The sequence below is a fragment of the Pezoporus flaviventris genome, unplaced genomic scaffold, assembly GCF_033815535.1.
Source record: "Pezoporus flaviventris isolate CSIRO_AGI_PZ_B2104156 unplaced genomic scaffold, CSIRO_AGI_Pfla_v1 ptg000083l, whole genome shotgun sequence".
Classification (NCBI taxonomy): domain Eukaryota; kingdom Metazoa; phylum Chordata; class Aves; order Psittaciformes; family Psittacidae; genus Pezoporus; species Pezoporus flaviventris.
In genome coordinates this window covers 9480705-9499431 of record NW_026892631.1, presented here as the reverse complement: position 1 = coordinate 9499431, position 18727 = coordinate 9480705, and the positions used below count along the sequence as shown (strand labels likewise).

Below are 18727 nucleotides of genomic sequence, written 5' to 3'. Positions count from 1 at the left end.
TCACAGCAGCTCATAGCAGCTGTGTGGGAAAGCACCCGGTCCAGTCTGTCCCCTCCCAGACCTCTCCCCCTTTGCCTGCCAGGATACACAGAGCAGCAGGAACCAAGTCTGCCTCAGCATTTATAAAACCCCCCTGGTTGCTGTTTCACAAGGGAGCTGGGCAGAGAGTCCAGCTGGGCCCAGGCCTCCACATCAGGCTCAGCGTGGGGCTGGGACCTTGCTGTCTGGTGCCAGGAAGCTGGTCAGCACTGGCGTGTGCAGGCATGAAGATCCCTGCTCTCTGGAGGCAGCACAGGAACAGTTCATAGCCCCAAGCCAACCCCAGGGCCATGGCTGGTGCTAGGAGTTGATTCAGGCCCTTGGAAAGTGGCCAGGGACCAGGCCAGTGCAGCTGCAGCTCCATAGGCAAGGTGAAGGAAGGCAGGAGGTGCTGGATCCATCAGCAAAGAGGGGAGTTCACAGTTGTGCTGCTGGGACAAGCCAGTTCCTTCCCCAGTGGCCAGCTCTGCCTGCACACTCATGCTGCCCAAAGGAAGACGAGGGCAGAGGGAGGCCTGGCTGGGGCAAGATGAACTGAGCTCACCGTTTCCTTGATCGAAAGGGCTAAAAACTCATGCAGGCAGTAGAGCAAGAGGTCAGTGTGTGGAGGGGCGAGGGCAGGGCGGTGGAGGGACGAACCGACATCAGCCCTGGGAGGAGACGATGGGGCGGCTGATGGTGCTGTTTGTCGTCATGGCCGAGAGCTCCCATCTGTAACACAGCGATGGGGTACAGTGAGAGAAAGCATCACCACAGTGCCGAGGGCTGGAGCAGGCAGCCCTCAGGCAGGGCTAGAGCACCCCAAGGAGAGGGAGCCCTCCCAGCAGGGCACACAGTACCTGATGTCGTGGGGAAGGCAGGACTGGTCCAGGCTGTACTGAATCACTGCTAACTTACACAGCGTCTTTAGGCTGGGGCCTGCAGGGAGAAGGTGGTTAGGCACAGCAGGCCTTGGCCAGACACTCTGGGGTCAGGAATTGTGCAGTCAGGACCATGGGAAACCAGGCAGAGCACCCTGGCCACCCCTGTGAGGGACAAGGCAGGGTGCACACCAGGGACAGTCTAGAGCAGTCTCCTGTGCTCCCACAACAAGCCTGTGTGTAGGAAAAGCCATGAGGCCAGGCTTAAGCCATGTACACCAGCCCGAGACAGCTGCCTGCCAACAAGAGGTAGGGACTTGGAGCCATTGAGGACATGGGATGGTGCTTCACAGCAGGGCCTGCTTGCAGGGCACCCTGTGGTGAGAGGCACAAGCCAGGCAGGGAGTGCTCACGTACTGAAGTCGAGGATGTAGAGATCCGAGTGATCCATCAGGTCGAATTCATCACCCATTCCCTCCTCTGGAGACGGGCTGCAGAAGCCAAGAAAAGCATCAGTCAGTGCCAAAACACTTGTCCATCAGTTACGGTCCCTTGCTCCCGCCCCAGGTCCTCATGGAGCTGCACAGAGCTGGGTGCAGAGACACACACCATCTCCTCTAAGCCATGGCAGGGAATGGGGGAGCTGCCCCCTTCCCACCAGCAAGCACAATGACTCCAGATGTGGGCCTGCCCCGTCCCTGTTGCTTTGCTGCACCTCCCACCCACAGGAACATGGACCAGGCTCTGGCTGGTTTCAGACTGCTCCTTCCCCTGGTGCCTCCCCCCGGGAATCACTGTGGGCTCCAGGCAGTGCTCCCTGGTTGTACCAAACTGGGGACAGCGTTTCAGACTGTAACCAAGCATGTGAGAGGCTCTGATTAGGGCTGCAGTCATTTACAACAATCCCAGTTTGCCACGTTGGTCCTGGAGTGGCAGCAAGGAGCTATGACTCCAGGCATTCCTCGGGAACAGACAGCCTCACCTATCGCTTCCTGCCTCTGCACCCTTCATGGAACAGCCACAGCACCCAGGAGACTGGGCACCCTCAGCACAGAGACCAGCCTGTGCCGGAGCAGAGGTGCCTGGACCAGCAGAAGCGCTCCCATGGCGGGTGGTGTTTGGAGCATTGGAAACAAAGGAAAGGGGTTTTAAGTCCTGCTTTGGCTTGTGACAAGGCAATTTAGTGTGTCCTCACCGCTTAGCTGGGACCTCAGGCAGTGACTTCTCACCCCAGTGTCACTTGCTTCCCCACCTATGACCCACTGAGCTTCACATCTCATGGGGCACGAGACAGAACCTGCATCCCCCTCTGTTCCTATAACCCCAGCACAGGCTGCAGAGCAGAGCTCACTGCCCACATAGACCTGCTGCTGATGGATCCCATCTGCCCGGATACAGGCAAGAGCCCCTTTAATTCCACCCCTGTGTGCTCACCACGCCACAATCTAATCTCCCATCCACGTCACAGGAAACCCTAGACCATCCCTTATCTTTCAAAGGGAAGCAGCAGGCACCTTGTTTGTGGTTTTAATCACCAAACTGCAAGCAGCTAGGGAAAGCCTGGAGTTCAAGAGCAGGAGACAGCCAGAGCCCAGCACAACTGCTCTGTCCAGCTGCACAGCAGCTCAGCAAGCTAGAGCTCTGCATCACGCCCTTGGATCAGCATCTGTTCAGCTAAACTCTGTTTTACAGCATTCCCTCTCTGTCTTGGTCTTCCCTCTGGATGGTCTCTGCATGCTCAAGGGTCTGGGAGGAAACCAGACCAGGGGCTGTGACACAGCAGAATGGGAACACTGAGCTTAGTGCTACAAGACTTCGTGGTCACCTAAATGGGACACAAGGGACAGGACTGCTGCTGGGCACAGTGGCAGACCCCAGCTGGGGAAAAGAGCAGGGTCCGGGCAGGACTATCAAAGGGGATGAAGCATTGGGAATGCCTCAGGAGGCGGCGTGCTGCAGAAGTGCCTCTTGAATGCTCTAAGGGAAGGCAGGACACAAAGGGGTTGCGTGTCCATCCTCCAGCACTGCTCCTGGAAAGCTGACCCTGGTTCACCCTCCAGGAGTCCTCCCATTCCCAATCCCCCTCCCCCTCCCTGGAGCACAGGTCAGGAGCAGACCACAGGGAGTTCTCCATTACACCCACTTCCTGGAAAACTTATCTCTCCAGGCAGCTCCAGAACACACCTGATAACTGCCACAGGAAGCCAGCGCTGGCCCCACCGCCATCCCCCCTTCCCCACAGCCTTCCTCCAGTCCAAGCAGGCTGCATTCCTGGCTACCAGCAGCTCTTCCTATCCCAGACTGGGGACCAGAGACAGAATCAGCAAGGTTGGAAAAGACCTCCAAGATCACCCAGTCCAACCATTCCCCAGCACTGCCAAGGCCACCACTAACCCATGGCACTGAGGGCCTCATCTACACGGTTTGTGAATGCTTCCAGGGACGGTGATTCCACCACTGCCCTGGGCAGCCTGTTCCAATGCCTGACTGCCCTTTGGGGAAGGAGTTGTTCCCAATATCCAGCCTAAACCTCCCCTGGTGCAGCTGGAGGCCATTTCCTCTTGTCCCATCCCTTGTTCCTTGGGAGCAGAGCCCAGTCCCCTCCTGGCTCCATCCTCCTTTCAGGCAGTTGTAGAGAGCAATAAGGTCCCCCCTGAGACTGAACCCCCCCCAGGTCCCTCAGTGTTCCCCATCACACTTGTGCTCCAGGCCCTGCATCAGCTCCATTGCCCTTCTCTGGACCTAGGGATGAACCGGCCCACATTTAGGTTAAGGCTGGATTAAAGAACAAGTTGAATCCTGAAGTTGTTCAGTGCAGAAAACAAGGTGCTGCTGCGTTGCCTGGCAGAGGTGGACCAAAGTCCAAAAAGCTGATGTCAAATTTGTTGTGGTTTGCTAATATTTCTTTGGTGTGCCTAGGTTTAACACCAGCGGTTGTAACAAACCCACACTGCAGGACCCGAGGGCATCCAAAACGACCATCAAGCCCTACCAACCCTCCTAGAAGCACCCAGCATCCCCTGAGGAGGCTGGACAAACTCAGCACCTCTGCACACCTCACCTGCACTAGCACTGCCTCACACACATATGGACACCCTACAGCCAAACACACCCCCCAGCTCCCCAGGGGCCTCAAGGTCCTTCACTGTTATACATGGGTCAGCCCATCAGCAGAACCTGCCCTCCCTTGTTCTCTGCCCAAACCTGTCTCCAGAAGTACCCCTCAAAAGCCACTTCCAGGATCCCAAAGAAAGCCCCAAAGCTTTCTAAAGCATGTGGAGAGCTGAAAGCATTTCAGATGTCTCTGCAAGGCAGATGCTAGGAAGCAGGCCTGTGCTCCAGAGCTGCAGTTTGTCGTTACAGATAGCATAGAGCGTGTCCTGGTGATGGGCCACTTCCTTTCTTTTAGCAGCTGTTAAGGCTCTTGGCCAAATTCAGCTGTCCTGCACCCTGACGGTATCGCTTTCAGTGCTTGACAGCTAAATCCCTAACATCAGGTCCCTTTTGTGAATGGAAACTTTGCTAAGGAACCCTGGCCCAGAAGGGAACATTGCCTTGTTGTGTGTTGAGCTCTTCAAACAGCTCCCAGCTGAGCTGACATCCCATTGCATCCTGGCAGACACCACACTCCCCAGTGAAAGAAACACAGTGGTGGGAGAAGCAGGGCAGCATATAGGGGAGGATACATCAGTCTGCGGTCTGCTGTAGCAAGGCAGGTTAAGATACTGGTCCTTCTGATGACAGGATCTTCTCCCTCCTCCCCATCACCTCTTTCACAGGAAGCTTGACCACTGCACAACCCCTCCTGAACAGGATGTTACACGCTTTGGCCTCTACGTGTACAAGAAGGCTTGTCACCAGGAGATTCACACGCTTTCATCTCCCCCTTGGCCTTTTCCAGAGCAGTCCTGACCTACATGGTTTCCTTCACTTACAGGGTAGATGGGACAGTTGCCACGTGCCTCTCGAATGTATCTGCCTACACCATGGGGCAGAGCGCAGAGGCACATTGTGCTGCAGGGGATGGCAAACCCTTCCACAGAGCCACACAACTCACCTGGTGCCTCCAAAGAGAATGATTTTGTCCCCCACTCTGCAGCAGCACTGCCGGCGCCGAGGACAGGGGCCTTTCCCCTTGGGCTCAATCTTCCTCCAAGAAAGAGAAACTAAGGGGCAGAGAAGAATGCACCAGCTTGTCACGAGGGCCTGGCCAAGACTGGGAATAAGCAGGTTATGGATTTAAACAGATCACAGCAAAACTGGAGGCCCACTGCCCCACAGACACCAGCTAGCCAACACCTGCCCAGAACTGAACACAGGATTTGAGATGCAGCCTCACCAGTGCCCAGCACAGGCGGATGATCGCTGCTCTGGCCCTGCTGCCACACTATGGCTGATACAGGCCAGGATGCTGATGGCCTTCTCTCTTGCAAAGCCTGGCTACCAGGAGCAGGCTGGCCATCACAGGGAGCTGGACAAGGCAGAGCTCCAGGGGCAGGCAGGCAGGCAGGCAGGCTCCATCCCCAGCACCCTGCTGCGGTCCAGGTCTGGAGGGAGACCCAGGAACCAGCTCCATCTGGTGGCAGGCAGAGCATCACCGCAGAGCGGAGGTTGCTGGGACAGCTTGGTTGTGGGAGGGGAGCAGGGGGAACTGAACCAGGTGGGGAAGAAGACAGCAGCTTTTGTCCTTGCTGCTCTCTGTGCAAGGATGCAGGGGGTGATTAATTGCTAATGCACAGCCCTGAAAGCTCCAGGAGCTCTCACACCCAAGCTCATAGATCAGCAAGTTGGCTGCTCTGAGGTGATTTCACTGTGCAAAGCAATTAGCAAACAAAATCAGTCTATTGGACTGCAGAAAGAGCCATGGGGACCTAAACCAACTCCCAGTGACTCAGGTACCAGCTGAAGAGCTACCCCTTCTGCTGCACAGCTCGATAGGGTACCAGGGGAGTGTGGTATGGTGATCCTGCAGTTCAAGATGAGTGGTTCCCCCAGCTACCATCTCTTGCTCCCCTAACTCCACTGCTTCCCCTTATTTTCTGTCAGCACTTCTGTATATTTAAGAACAGGGTTTTGCCAACCACCCTTTGATCAGCTGTGTCTTTCAGCAATACTTCCTTTTGTACGTTTTAACTAGGATTTGGAGACATCTGAGAAAGAGATCCCAAACATGGCAGCAAGTTCCTGTCAATGCTGCTGAAGAAAAGCCATTTCATAGACCAGAATCAACTGGGTTGGAAAAGACCTCTAAGAGCAACAGGTCCAGTGCAGGATGATCGCTGCCCTGGCCCTGCTGCCACACTGGTGCTGATACAGGCCAGGATGCTGTTGGCCTTCTTGGCTGCCTGGGCACAAGCTGCTCATGTTCACCTCCATCAATCAGCACCCCCAGGTCCTTTTCCATGAGCAGCTTTCCAGCCACTCTTTGCCAAGCCTGAAGTGCTGCCTGGGGTTGGTGTGGCCCAAGGGCAGGACGCAGCACTTTGCCTTGTTGAACCTCACACCACTGGCCACAGCCCTTCAATCCAGCCTTTCCAGATCCCTCTGCAGAGCCTTCCTACCCTCCAGTAGATCAATGCTCGCACCCAACTTGGTGTCATCTGCAAATGTACTGAGGGTGCCCTTGATCCCCTCATCCAGATCATCAGTGAAGATATTAAATAACACTGGCCCTAACACCAAGCCCTGCGGGACACCACTAGTGACTGGTCACCAAGTAGATGTAATGCCATTTACCACCACATTTCAGGCTTGGCCATCCAGCCAGTTTCCAGCCCACTGAAGAACACACCTATCCAGGCCATGAGCAGCCAGTTTCTCTAGGAGACCACTGGGGAGACAGTGTCAAATGCTTTACTTAAGTCCAAACAGACAATGTGCACAGCCATTCTCTCATAACCAGGTGGCTCACCTTATCATAGGAGATCAGGTTGGTCAAGCAGGACCTGCCCTTCGTGAACCCATGCTGACTGGGCACGTAAAGGCAGCATTAAGTACCTCAGCCTTTTCCTCATCCTCGCTCACTAGGTTTCCCCTCATATCCAGCAGAGGATGGAGATTCTCCTTGGTCTTCCCTTTATTGCCAATACATTTGTAAAAGTACTTTTACTACCTTTTATGGCCAGATTTAGTTCCAGCTGTGCCTTCACCTTTCTAACCTTCTCTCTCCATAACCTAACAACATCCTTGCACTTCTCAAGGGGTGTCTGTCCCTTCTTCCACAGCTGATACATTCTCTTCTTTTCCCCTGAGTTCAAGCAGTATCCCTGGAGATAACTCCCCCCAGGCATGCTCCCTGCCCTTGGAGAGTACGCTCCTCTGAGCACTCACACGCTGAAGGGCCCTGAGCAACAAGCTGAAAGTATTAAATACCTGGATTGAATTTCCAAAGGTCGTGGAAGTGTCTGTTCAGGCGTGCGTTGTAGCCACCAAATACATATAGCTCCCCATTGTAGCTGACTGTGGGGAGTAAGCATAGATATCAATGTGCCACCCAAGGCAGAGCCCAGCAGATCCCCATCCCAGCATCAAACACAATGCAAAGCGGCCCTGGCTATCCACCCTCATTACATCACTTCATGTGCAGGGCTGTGTGCAAGACTCTTCGGTGAGCAACAGCTTTCCACTGAAGCCAGGCTCTGTGGACCCCTTGCTAACCCCCATCTCCACCCAGCAACCAGACTCCCATTCTGAGGCAGGCAGGAATCTCCTTCCACCGTCCTTGTCTCTCAGCAGACCCCCACTCACATGCTGAATGGCTCCGCCGGCCTTCAGGAAGCACTGGAGTTGAAGGGGAGTCCAGCCAGGAGTTTGTTTCCGTATCAAACACTTGAATGCGGTTACAGTAGATCTCATTGTTGGAGTGAAATGGCCCAAACCGATCAGCTCTGCCCCCAAACACGTACATCTTTGTTCCAATGATGGTAGCTGAATGAAAGTCTCTCCAGCGGGCTGGCGTGCCCTGCAGGGACAGCACAAAGGGACAGCACAACAGGAAGGATGCAGATTACCCATGCTGATGAGGAGCTGGGGTGGCTGCCTTCTCCTGGAGAACTTCCCCTCTTGTACATCCCAGCCACAGGGGACAGAAACTGTGAGGTAACTGTGAGGCAGCTACCCCAGGGAACAACAGGTACAAGACCCCATCTGCAAACCAGCGTGAAAAGCAGACACTGACCTTGGCAGAGATTAAGGTCCACATCATGTTTGTGGTGTCCAATTTGTGGATATCGTTTGAAAAGCAGTCGGCCTGCAAGACAGCAAGACACAAAGGGGTCACAAAGGGACTGGGAAGCCAGGAAGGAAGCTGTCCTACAGACCTGGAGCATCCCTTCAGAGTCAGTACTTCCTTAAAGACACAGTGCTTGCGCTCCAAGATGTCAGGGTAGGCAGCACATTTACCACTTAGCAAGAGGGAGCAAAGCCTATTTCTCCTCAAAGGTGTCCTGTTTCTCCTTGCAGCTTTCCCATTTATTTGGTGCTCAGTTCCTTCCCCCAAAGGAACTGTATGTACTGTGTGTACCACACAGTACACACATTAACAGCAGAAACTGGCCCCCATCCCATGCAGCAGAAAGGGGAAGCAGAAAGGGGCGCTAATGGGACAGTCAAACTGGCTTTGTTAAGGCCGCCTGATGAGAGGTAGAAGCTAAGATCACTTCTAGGAAGCGAAACATCCAGCAGCAAATACACTCGTGGTTCTAAGGATCCCACAAAACTTGGGATCCAAACAGCTAGCTGCCTGGAAAAGCCTGCATTTAGACAAAGAGCAGACTCCAGGCAGGAGAGATGGCAGGGAGACAGCGACAGCCTTGTTTGGGACTGGTTAAAAACAAGCCCCATTTGAACTGCTCCTGCTGCTGTAATCACGACCATGGATTCAGCAAGCTGTTGCCCTCAGAAGAAAGGGAATCACGCTGGGACTGCCATAACAGAGCCCCAGCTTTCTTCCATAATAAACAGATGTGACGTTGCCCACCTTTTCTAGAGCCTGGCAATAGACTGAAATGATATTTACCCACTTCTTAAGATCAGAACAAAGGGATTTGCTCAAAGGAGCATCAGGCACACTGACAGACAGTGCAGGATGACCTCCAGCTCAAGGTATTCCTAACGGGAGGGCAAGAGCTTGCTAGAGGGGATGAGCAAGATGGGGTAGCAGGTACAGAACACAAGGAACATGTACCAGATTAGGACAAAACCTCACAGCAACACTGCAGAGATTGGAAAGTGATTTTTCTGGGTCGTTTCTCAGCCAAATTAAAAAGAAATATATTAAAGATGTTATACATTTCGCTACCTAAATTTGGCTGAGAAGCGAGCCAGAAAAAAATGAGATAAAACCCAACTATTTTTACCTATCTGTACGGTTTGGGGAAGGAAAAAACCCACCATTTCTTTTTACACCTACTCTCCCAAGCATCTTCTCCACAGAACAAGCAGCATAACCTGGGTAATTAACACCATAACTTGGCTGAGCTATAAAAGGAAAGCAACTATGGATATAAATGTGCCCCTGTAGCCTGCCCCTACTGATGGCCTGGGTACCCCTCTTTCCCAAGGGATTGCCAAGTAACAGTTTCCAAGAGGACTCACCAGCTGCTCATAACCTCCGAAGATGAACATGCTCTTTGCCAGGACACAAGCTGAGTGCCCATCCCGTGCTCCCGGGACCATTCCAGACACCTTTGGAGTGAACCATTTGTGCGTGTCTGAAACACAGCAGGAAGCAACGCTGAGCAAATACAGTAGGTGTTGGGATGGGACAGCTCTTTACTGCTGCTCTTCATGGTTGGGGCAGAAATCCCTCTCTCACACACAGCATCTGCTTCTCTGGGGAGCCTGCAGGCTCCTTCAGGCAAGGCTGCCTACCTGAGCCTCTGCAGAAGGACACGGTGGCAGAGGTCTCAGCTCCTGGCTCTGCCTGACCTGGCAAACAGCTCGCAGTTGAAGCGTGAGTAGTACAGCACTGCTTGAGCAATTCTGTTCTTATTGTACCTCTTGCAAAGCCTACTTGTGAGTCACTTACCAACTCTGCATTTGCAGTTGCAATTACAACGAAGCAATGATGTGGCAAAGCTGACCTCACGGCACGGAGATGCTGACTGACAGAGGAAAACCAGCCCTCAAAGCCAGGCAGAAGCCACTTAACCACAAGCTCACCATGTCAAGAGAGCTAGTGTGCATCTCTGCAGTGCAGCTCTCCCTATCTTATCTGCTCCTCTTGCCACATTCTCATCCCCTCTTCAGGGGGAGCCTTTCTCACTCTCCACCCTTCACACTGCTCCACGGGAGCCTGCATCAGCCACATTCAGCTCTAGGGCTTGGCTTGGTTTAGGGGAGGACTTTAACTCTAGCCAGAGCTGTTCTCCATGCCAGGGCAGCAGGGAGCCAAGCCTCACTCCCTGCCAAGCACAGGCACCTGTCCCCAGAGCCCAGAGAGGCACAGATAAGCCCCGAGGCAGCTACCTGCTGTGAGCTGCCAAGAGCAGTGCTTATTTCAAGATGGGGTAACTCTGGAGCCAAAGCAACATTCTTCACAAGGATAACTTCTGTGAACTTGGCCCATGGCCACAGCTATGCATCTAGGCTCCAGCTGGAACCATACAAAGGGTCTTGCAAGGTCAACAGAATCCCTGGACAGCCTCTAGTAAGAAAGCTGCCATGGCTATCAAGTTCCTTACCTTCATGGGCTGCTTCCAAGCCCAGGCACATGGTATCAGCAAGGGTTCACCCAAGCACAACATGTCAAATTAGAGACGGTGAAGACCTTGACTCGTGATCTGCTCAATGCCCCAGGGGATACAACTGTGCTTAACCAGGACTTTAACCAGCCTGATGGCTCTCCTGCAGTGGAACTTGCCCCACAGACATGGGGCTGCAGCTGCCAGCCTCACTTTCCAGGACTGGCAGGGGACAGGCACAGTGTGTGCAGGCAGCTGCAGAGGGCTCGAACAGGACTCAAGTCTGGCCTGTTAATAGTCACTTAATGCTAAAGCACTGGAGCTGGCAGGGGGAGCAGACAGATCCCAGTATAAGGCCTCTGTTTAGACAAAGGCTCACTGGTGGCTTCCCAGCTGCATGTGTCAGGGGAAGGGAGAAACCCTATGCCCAGGGAGCAGCTCCAAGCTGTGAGACATCTCCTGTCAATGAAGGGAACCCCTAACCAAGCACCAGAGCAAGCAGTTCCTTTGCAAGTCCACCAAGGCAGCTGGTGGTCAGTATTTAGATGGACTTGCCTCCAGAATCCAGACGTACTCCCTTCCTTTCCTGACACTCATGTGCACCCAGTTCCTGATGGTGCGTGTTCTCCCCAGGCGCCCCAGCACCACGATGGAGAAGCCAACCAAGAAGCTCACAGAGCTCATTTTCCAGGCTTATCTAACTCGGCTCACACCTTCCCTCATTTTTCCATCCTGGCCCTGAATGCTTCTCCGTTTTATTCCTCACCCTCCTTCATGCTTTCAGAAAGAAGGAGCACCCCGGAGAGGAACCACAATCCTTGAGAGCTCCAGCCCCTTCTCGCTGCAACCTTCAGCCATGGTTAAGGAACAGCACATCACAGAGAGCAAACACTTCAGCTGTAGTTACTATCAGAGCGAGCACACAAAGCTGATAGAAAAGTTAAACCCAGTTTGATTACTGGACAAGCTCAGCAGTCTCTGTTCAAAGGCTTTTACAGAGAGCCAAGTGTGCAGACACACCTGGCACTCTGCTCCCCTTCCAAACCTGCTGAAACAGGGAGCCACAATTCCCCATGTGCCCCATCTCCTCGGACTGTCACTTTGTGGAGATACTGAGGGCCAGAAAAACAAGCCTGGGAGCAGTGTGTGGGGCACAGAGGTCTCGGCAAGAGCAGCTGCAGCACGGAAGAGCGAGAAGCTGGAACTTACTGACATCAAAGGCATAGAGCACGTTGCAGGCTCCCTCAGTGTCGTTGCGACCGCCCCATATGTAGACGGTGTCATCTATGAGCACTGCTGAGTGCCCATACCTCATGTAGGGCACCTCCCTCACTTGATCTCGGCTGTTTGTCCACACTGGAGGCAGCTTGATCCAACGCAGAGACACTGAAAGCACAAGTTTGAGCCCATGTCAAATGCTGAGCCCGCTACAGGTGCTCACAGGTCACGAGCACCCTGTCACACATGAGACTAGAGGAAACATTGGAGGACCCAAGGACTATGGACAGAAACAGGCTCAGGACAGGACAGGACTTCAGGCTCGTGATGTTTGTGAAGAGACTCAAAGCTGGAAGAATGGGCAGCACAGGAATAATTCACTAGGAACAGGAGGGAACGCATCTGAAGGCATCCTTTAGACTCGAAGTGGTGCAGTTTAAGTAAAACAACTCAGCAGCTTTGTAGGAAGAGGGTTTATTTGCTTTTGCTTTGGTTTTTAAGCTCTAAAGGAGGCAGCTGCCTATCTCCTTTACCCCCATCCATTCTGGAGTTCTCCCTGCTAACCTTGTGTTACTAAAAGGAGTTCGTTGTGATTACAGGTTGTGCTTCCTGGTAGCCTGCGTGTCACGTTCAGCATTAGCCAGAGCAATTAACAGGTATTACAGGGTTTAATGACAGGGCAAGAGTCACAGCAAGTGTTACATGGCAAATACACCCTGGCTTTACCACGCATACAGCCTCCAGTTTTGTTTTCAACACTGACACAATACAAAACATAGCAGAAAACAGTCTGCAGTTCACTTGAAATGCTCTCACAGGGAGAGAGAACAGGTCAGGTGTCTTAAAAGGAGTCTAAACCCAGAGACTTAACTGAGTGTTCTCGCTCCCACCCCTTCCACACTAGGGTCATGCTGCAAACTGGATGGGGACCTGAGCCAGCTAAACGTCACCTCTTTGCACCTACTTGCGTTAGCGTACACAGAGAACAAGCAACTGCAAAACAAGCCATGGACTACGTGGTTACTCTAGTGAGCCCTTATCCTACCAGGGTGTCCTTGTCCTAGCAGTCTGCTGAACTACAGCCCTCTGTGTCCTGCTCATGAGGCTGCAAACACAGGGCTGCCATCTACGCTAGTAACTTCTGTGGCAATCAAAGTCAGGCAGCCTGTTTCAGAGCGGAACACGTTAAGGAGCCGTGGGTAAGACAACAACCAACCAAGCCCCAGCCAGCCACGTCTCTCCACTGATGTACGCTTACCTGCGTTAAAGACATGGACGTCAATCTGCCGCAGCGTCTCATAGTCTTCTCCAGAACAGTACCCACCGAAGGAGTAGACCTTGTGCCCGACGGCCACGGCAGCGTGGTTCACCCTCCGCGGCCCACCTTCCAAGTGCACTGCCCACCGTAGCATTCCTCCCCGCGAGCCAGGCGGTCTTCAGGGCCCCCAGTGCCGCAGCCGCATGCTTCCTCAGCCAGCGCGCTGCCACCTGGCTCTGTAACACAGGCAGGACGCTAAAATAACACGACCCGTCTTGCAGGTCTCCCTTGAATGACAGCTATAAAGGTCACAGCGCTGTATCCTCACTCATCTGCCTCCTCGCTGGAGATGGTTTTACTGTCCCCTTCACGCGGCAGGTACTGTAACTGAGCAAGCAGAGATGCCCTCACATACACACCCCCCTCAGGGTGCTGTACAGGAGGCCCAAGGCAAGCACCTTTGTGAAGGCAGCAGTGCTGTGTGCCCGGCTGTGCCCTGGTCATGTACACACACCATGGGCACGCCAGAACAATCTGTCCACATGAATGAAAACGCACCGTGAGAGCCAATTCTGAAGGTGAAAAGAACAGAGCCAGAGGGAAGCGAGCACGCTCTTGGGATCAGTGGTGACAAACAGCAGAGGAAAACATTACAAACCAAAAAACACTCAACAAAAGAAACCCAAAGAGCAACCCCCCACATAAAGCAACTGCCTCCCTGATACAGGGGTGGGCGACAGCACCCCTCTTCTCAGCATCACAGAATCAGCCAGGTTGGAAAAGACCTTCAAGCTCATCCAGTCCAACTGTGCCCCAGCACTGCCAAGGCCACCACGAACCCATGGCACTGAGGGCCTCATCTACATGGTTTGTGAACACTTGCCAGGATGGTGACTCCAGCACTGCCCTGGGCAGCCTGTTCCAATGCCTGACTGCCCTTTGGGGAAGACATTTTCCATCCTGCAGTCTCACTTGTAACAGAGGAGCGCAGACCAAGGAGTCCCTCCTGCGAAGCGGCTTCTCCCTGCGGCAACCCCTGTAACCTAAAGTGCAATCAGCAACCCAGAACATCTCATCAAGCTCTTCTGCAGCTGAATGGCTCCAGAAGGGCCTAGGAACAATTCCCTCTGCTACAGGCCATGTTTCACTGTGTGTCTGGGACCATCCCAGGTTCAGACCTAGCAGGTTTGGATTCTGTTCCTTAAATCACTCCAGTATTTTTAAAGCCAGGCAGCAGCTCTTGTACAAGTCCTCCGCAAAGCTACAGAAGGGATGAGTTTCCATGGAGACCACCAAAGTCACCCCTCGGACTCTGTTGAAGACTTCACATATCTAAATCTGTTTCCTGCCTAGTCATGGGTTACCACTGCAAATCTAACCAGTGTTTCCCTCTAAATCACTTCTTGGTTAAGTGATTCTATGAAAGCCCCAAGGAGCTCAGCTGGACTTAACCACCAGTGTCAACAGTTTCAACACCCTTCAGGCTGAACCTGATCCTGGAAGATTAAGAGGATTAACCTTGCTTCCAAGTTCTCCACTTGGTTCCTTCTGGGGTAGAGAAGCACAGCAGCCTGGCATGGTAGGCAGGCTTGGTGCCAAGCCTTTTTGGCCACAAAGGCTGGGAAGACTCTTCTTCACGCTTGGGAGTTTACTTGATCCATGTGCCGGGGAGCACGTTGCTGCCGGAGCAGGACACTGGTCCTTCCACCCAACAGGAGCCTGCACAGCTTCCCAATTACAATGAGTCACAGGGACACAGGAAACAAAGGCTATGCATCCTAAGAAATTAACCCAGTCACTGAGAGGCAGCAGCCCAAGGGCCAGCTGGTTACAACACTGTAGAAAAGGATGCTGATGTCGTAGCAACAGTGTCGTGCTGTCCTTTCCTACATCACAGTTACTGGGATAGGTTTTCCCAGAGATAACCATTCCCTGGGCCAGCGGTGGGCGTGATGGGGTTGAAGTTGGCCACGCTTTGCCTTAGCTTGGGACGGAGATACCCCTTCAGAGCAAACACATCAGGAAGCTTTACCAGCACAGCCTCCGGCTGCCACTCCTCAGACCCAGGGCACGCAGGAATGCTGTTTTCTTTCCATGAAAGGAATGAATCAGAAGTGTGAAGTGATCCTTACAGGATCATGTATTAAAAGGTAAAGGAAAACACAGGATTTAGCAAGCTAGCAGGGTTCTTCCAAACTTGACTGCTCTTCTCTACACTGCAGTAAAAACATCAGTCTTCCTCTTCTGCCACTGGCCACAACCCCAAAACCACCCCAAGCCAAGCACTTGCTCTCCCCTTTTCAGCCACACACAGGGTCAGCCCCATCTCCTGAGGACTCCCCACTCCCCCATCCAGCTCCAGCCTCTCTCCTCTCCTGCCTTCTTTGGAAATCCTTTCACAGGGCGAGTCTCCTGTCCCAAAGCCAATTTTCCTGCTGCCATTCCTCCCTCTGCACTATCTGCAAACATGAGTCAAACACATCTTTTAAGAAAAAAAAGAGTTATTTTCTGTCCTACAACTATGCACACTATTACATTTCATTGTAATCCAATGGTAATTCATACGACATAGATGAGGACATAAACACACCACCTTCCAACCTCATTCCAATGAGGCATTAATACATTTGGCGTTAGGCAGGATGCCTTAGGTTTCTTTAAAGATTACACAGGGCACAGCCGGGGGGGGAAAGGGGAGCAGCAAAATCGACATGAAACATTTACTAACGATCTCCCCCAACTGTTATGCAAAATACACTCTGGGATTTCTCATTTAGGACACCAGCAGCAGGGCTGTAGGGTAGAAACCATAGGAATATTGATTAGATGGAGGCAAACTGTGCCAGAGAACTGGAGGGCACTGGCTGCAGGAGGTGCTGCACGTCCCAGTTCAGGCAAACCAGGTGCTTTTTCACGTGCACTGCAAAATGAAGCTTGAATTGTTCAGACCTCAGAGGCTATTGTCACTAGGAGCTATTGCCTTCTGCATCTATGCAGACACGGAGCTCAGCGTGTGTCCCTTTGCTGGGCCCTGCTGAGCCACCCTTCTCCTCCCCAGAGCTGCTCCAGCCCCAGCTCCTCGTTCAGCCCATTGCTGGCACTGTCCATCTAGAGCTACACTCAAGCACGTAGAATGCAGAGGAACTTGGGTTGAAAGCCTGGGTAGGTCCTGTCATTAACTGCCAGGGACAGGAACGTTTCCCAAAGCCAGGTGACACTTCACCTACTGCTGAAGGACCTGATGCTGCTGCTGCTGGCAATTAAGTGACCACAGCAACGAGTTGTTCCTGTGCCACCGAGCACAGGGAAGCTAAAATTAAGAAGTGCTCAAAATAACCTGCTGTGGTCACCACCTGAAGCCCTCAATGGCCGGGCACAGCAACACAGGGGACGCGCTTCCAGAGTACGTGGTGCAACAACTGCCACGGGGTGACTGCAGAGCAGCTCTGTCGCTGTGTCAGGCGTGCTGTCACGAGTGGAAGCTCACAGGGCTGTTTGCAAAGAAGTATCTCTGGACATCCTTCAACACTGCCCTTGCTCTCTGTCAGCAGAAGCACCCAGCAAAGGGACCTGGGGCTTTTCAGTTCCCTGGTCTTCAAATACAGCACCTACAGACAACAGGTCTGGCTGTGCTGCTGTCTGAAACGCACATAATGCCTGAAGAAACTATTATCCATATGCCTCAGTGTACACCTCAGAGCACCAGAAAATCACTCAATTCCTCACTAGCAAACCTTCCAAAGCTGTTACAGTGACACCCTCTCCTCTCCCCCTCCCCTGCAGCACTCAGGATCATAGAATCCCAGACTGGTTTGGGTTGGAAGGGACCTTAAAGCTCATCCAGTTCCAACCCCCTGCCACGGGCAGGGACACCTTCCACTAGACCAGGTTGTTCAAAGCCCTGTCAAACCTGGCCTTGAACGCTGCCAGGGATGGGGCAGCCACAGCTTCTCTGGGCACCCTGTGCCAGGGCCTCAGCACCCTCACAGAGAAGAATTTCTTCCTAATATCTCATCTCAATCTCCCCTCTGTCAGGTTAAAGCCATTCCCCCTTGTCCCATCCCTACAGATCCTTGTCAAAAGCCCCTCTCCACCTTTCTTGTTGGCCCCTTTAGATACTGGAAGGCTGTTATCAGCTCTCCCCAGAGTCTCCTCTTCTCCAACCACGAAAACATTCCATTCGAGATAGAAAGCCACTGACCAACTCCAAGTGCAGCAGCCAGCTTACAATCTTACAACAAAAACATACACCCTTAGCTCCACTCCTTCACACAAAGAGTCCGCTTTGCTCCTTTGCACACACACACAGAAACCTAGAGCCATTCCCGAAAGCTGCTCAGATCAACTTTGCTGCAGCCCATTCCCAAAGCAAGGAGAGAAACCCAGCAGAAAGTGGCCTGGATTTCCTGTCACCCCCAAAATTACAGCCCCCCCCCCCCCCCCCCAAGTCGAGCAGCCTCCTGCCCCTGCAGAGCTGCTCCAGAGCGCAAATCCTACCGTGTGGCTGCCTCGGTCCCGTCTCCCCGAAGATGCCAGCCACACGGGTTAGTAACACCTAAAATAGCCCAGCCAGCTCGCAGCAGCCCATGCAGACCGTTCTATTTCAAGCACATCCAACTTACTGTCAGAGATAGCACAAGAACCAGCCGCTTTCTTCACTCGTGCTTGACATTTATCTGATGCTTTGCCTATTTATGCTAAGGCCGCGTGAAACTGCAAGCTTGCACATTCAGCGGCTCGGATGCTCGCAATTCCAGCACCAGCGAAGCAGACGGTGCTAGAACAGCCCCTGGGCTTAACTCGGACCGATGTGGAAGCTCACGTCAGACACGGGAACCACGGTCCACGCACCCATCCCCGTGTCCCTCCGTGCCGACCGCAGCTCCACCTCCTCGTTTATTGCCCACATACCTTGCTCACCGCTGACCGCCTTTAGCCCAAAGCCCAGCTCAGAGCCTGCTCCTACTGAGCTGGCTTCTCGCCTTCCTCCCTTTGCCGCCCCAGCCCCACTGCCGCTTCCCTACGGAGCGCCCCTGAGCTTCGGAGACATTCCTCGACCCCTTCCCCTCCGCCTGGAATTGATCTCGGCCTCTGGCCGCTGCCGAACTGCCTGTGCTGTGCCGAAGGCAGCCCTGGCGAGGGTGAGCCGCTAACGTGGCCGGCTGTGCCTCACACGCTGCCCTGTGTTCCCTTTCTCTGTCACACCGGACCCTCCGTGCGGCGCCCGCCGGGCAGGACCAGGGAACACGGCCCCAAACCAGCCCGACCCGCGCCGAAACTGGCCAAGCCGGCGGGGATGGAGGGCGAAGGCCCGGCGGGGGGTGCAGGAGGGCAGCGCCCGACAGCCGGGGTACGAGGCCGACCCCGAGCCTCTCGGGGCCGCCCCGCGCCTCCAGCCGCCGCCCGAGGGCCTCACAGAGGGGCTCAGCGGTAGCTCCAACCCCACAGCCCCGGCAGCTCCCGCTCCCCTCAGCCCCGTACCTGGCTGCAGGAAGGCGGCCCGGGCCGGCCGGGCAGCCCCGCTCCGACAGCCGCTGCCCTCCGCTCCCTGGGACTCGTAGTCCGGCGCCGCCCCGCCCGGCTCGGCTCGGCCCGGCCCCTCGGAACCTGCGGAGCCCGGCGCGGCAGCGGAGGGCGGCGGCGGGGCCTCCCGGCCCGGGACTACGGCA

General features: G+C 54.0%; 1 protein-coding gene across 3 annotated transcripts; it reads right to left on the bottom strand.

Moving 5' to 3' along the window:
- Nucleotides 1-102: 102 nt before the first annotated feature.
- Nucleotides 103-18681, bottom strand: KLHDC3 (kelch domain containing 3). Of its 3 annotated transcripts, none has more exons than XM_061475244.1 (11): nucleotides 18540-18681; nucleotides 13059-13294; nucleotides 11792-11968; nucleotides 9495-9610; nucleotides 8077-8148; nucleotides 7647-7860; nucleotides 7272-7358; nucleotides 4957-5065; nucleotides 1317-1390; nucleotides 879-957; nucleotides 103-750 (listed from the first exon to the last, which is right to left on the bottom strand). In XM_061475244.1, the coding sequence occupies exons 2-11, from the start codon at nucleotides 13210-13212 to the stop codon at nucleotides 684-686; spliced, it is 1149 nt and encodes a 382-aa protein (XP_061331228.1). In that variant the 5' UTR covers nucleotides 13213-13294; nucleotides 18540-18681; the 3' UTR covers nucleotides 103-683. The 3 variants fall into 3 exon arrangements, with proteins under 3 accessions (XP_061331228.1, XP_061331229.1, XP_061331230.1); XM_061475245.1 differs by lacking the exon at nucleotides 18540-18681 and adding an exon at nucleotides 17681-17886; XM_061475246.1 differs by lacking the exon at nucleotides 18540-18681 and adding an exon at nucleotides 17556-17574.
- Between the last annotated feature and the right edge of the window lie 46 nt (nucleotides 18682-18727).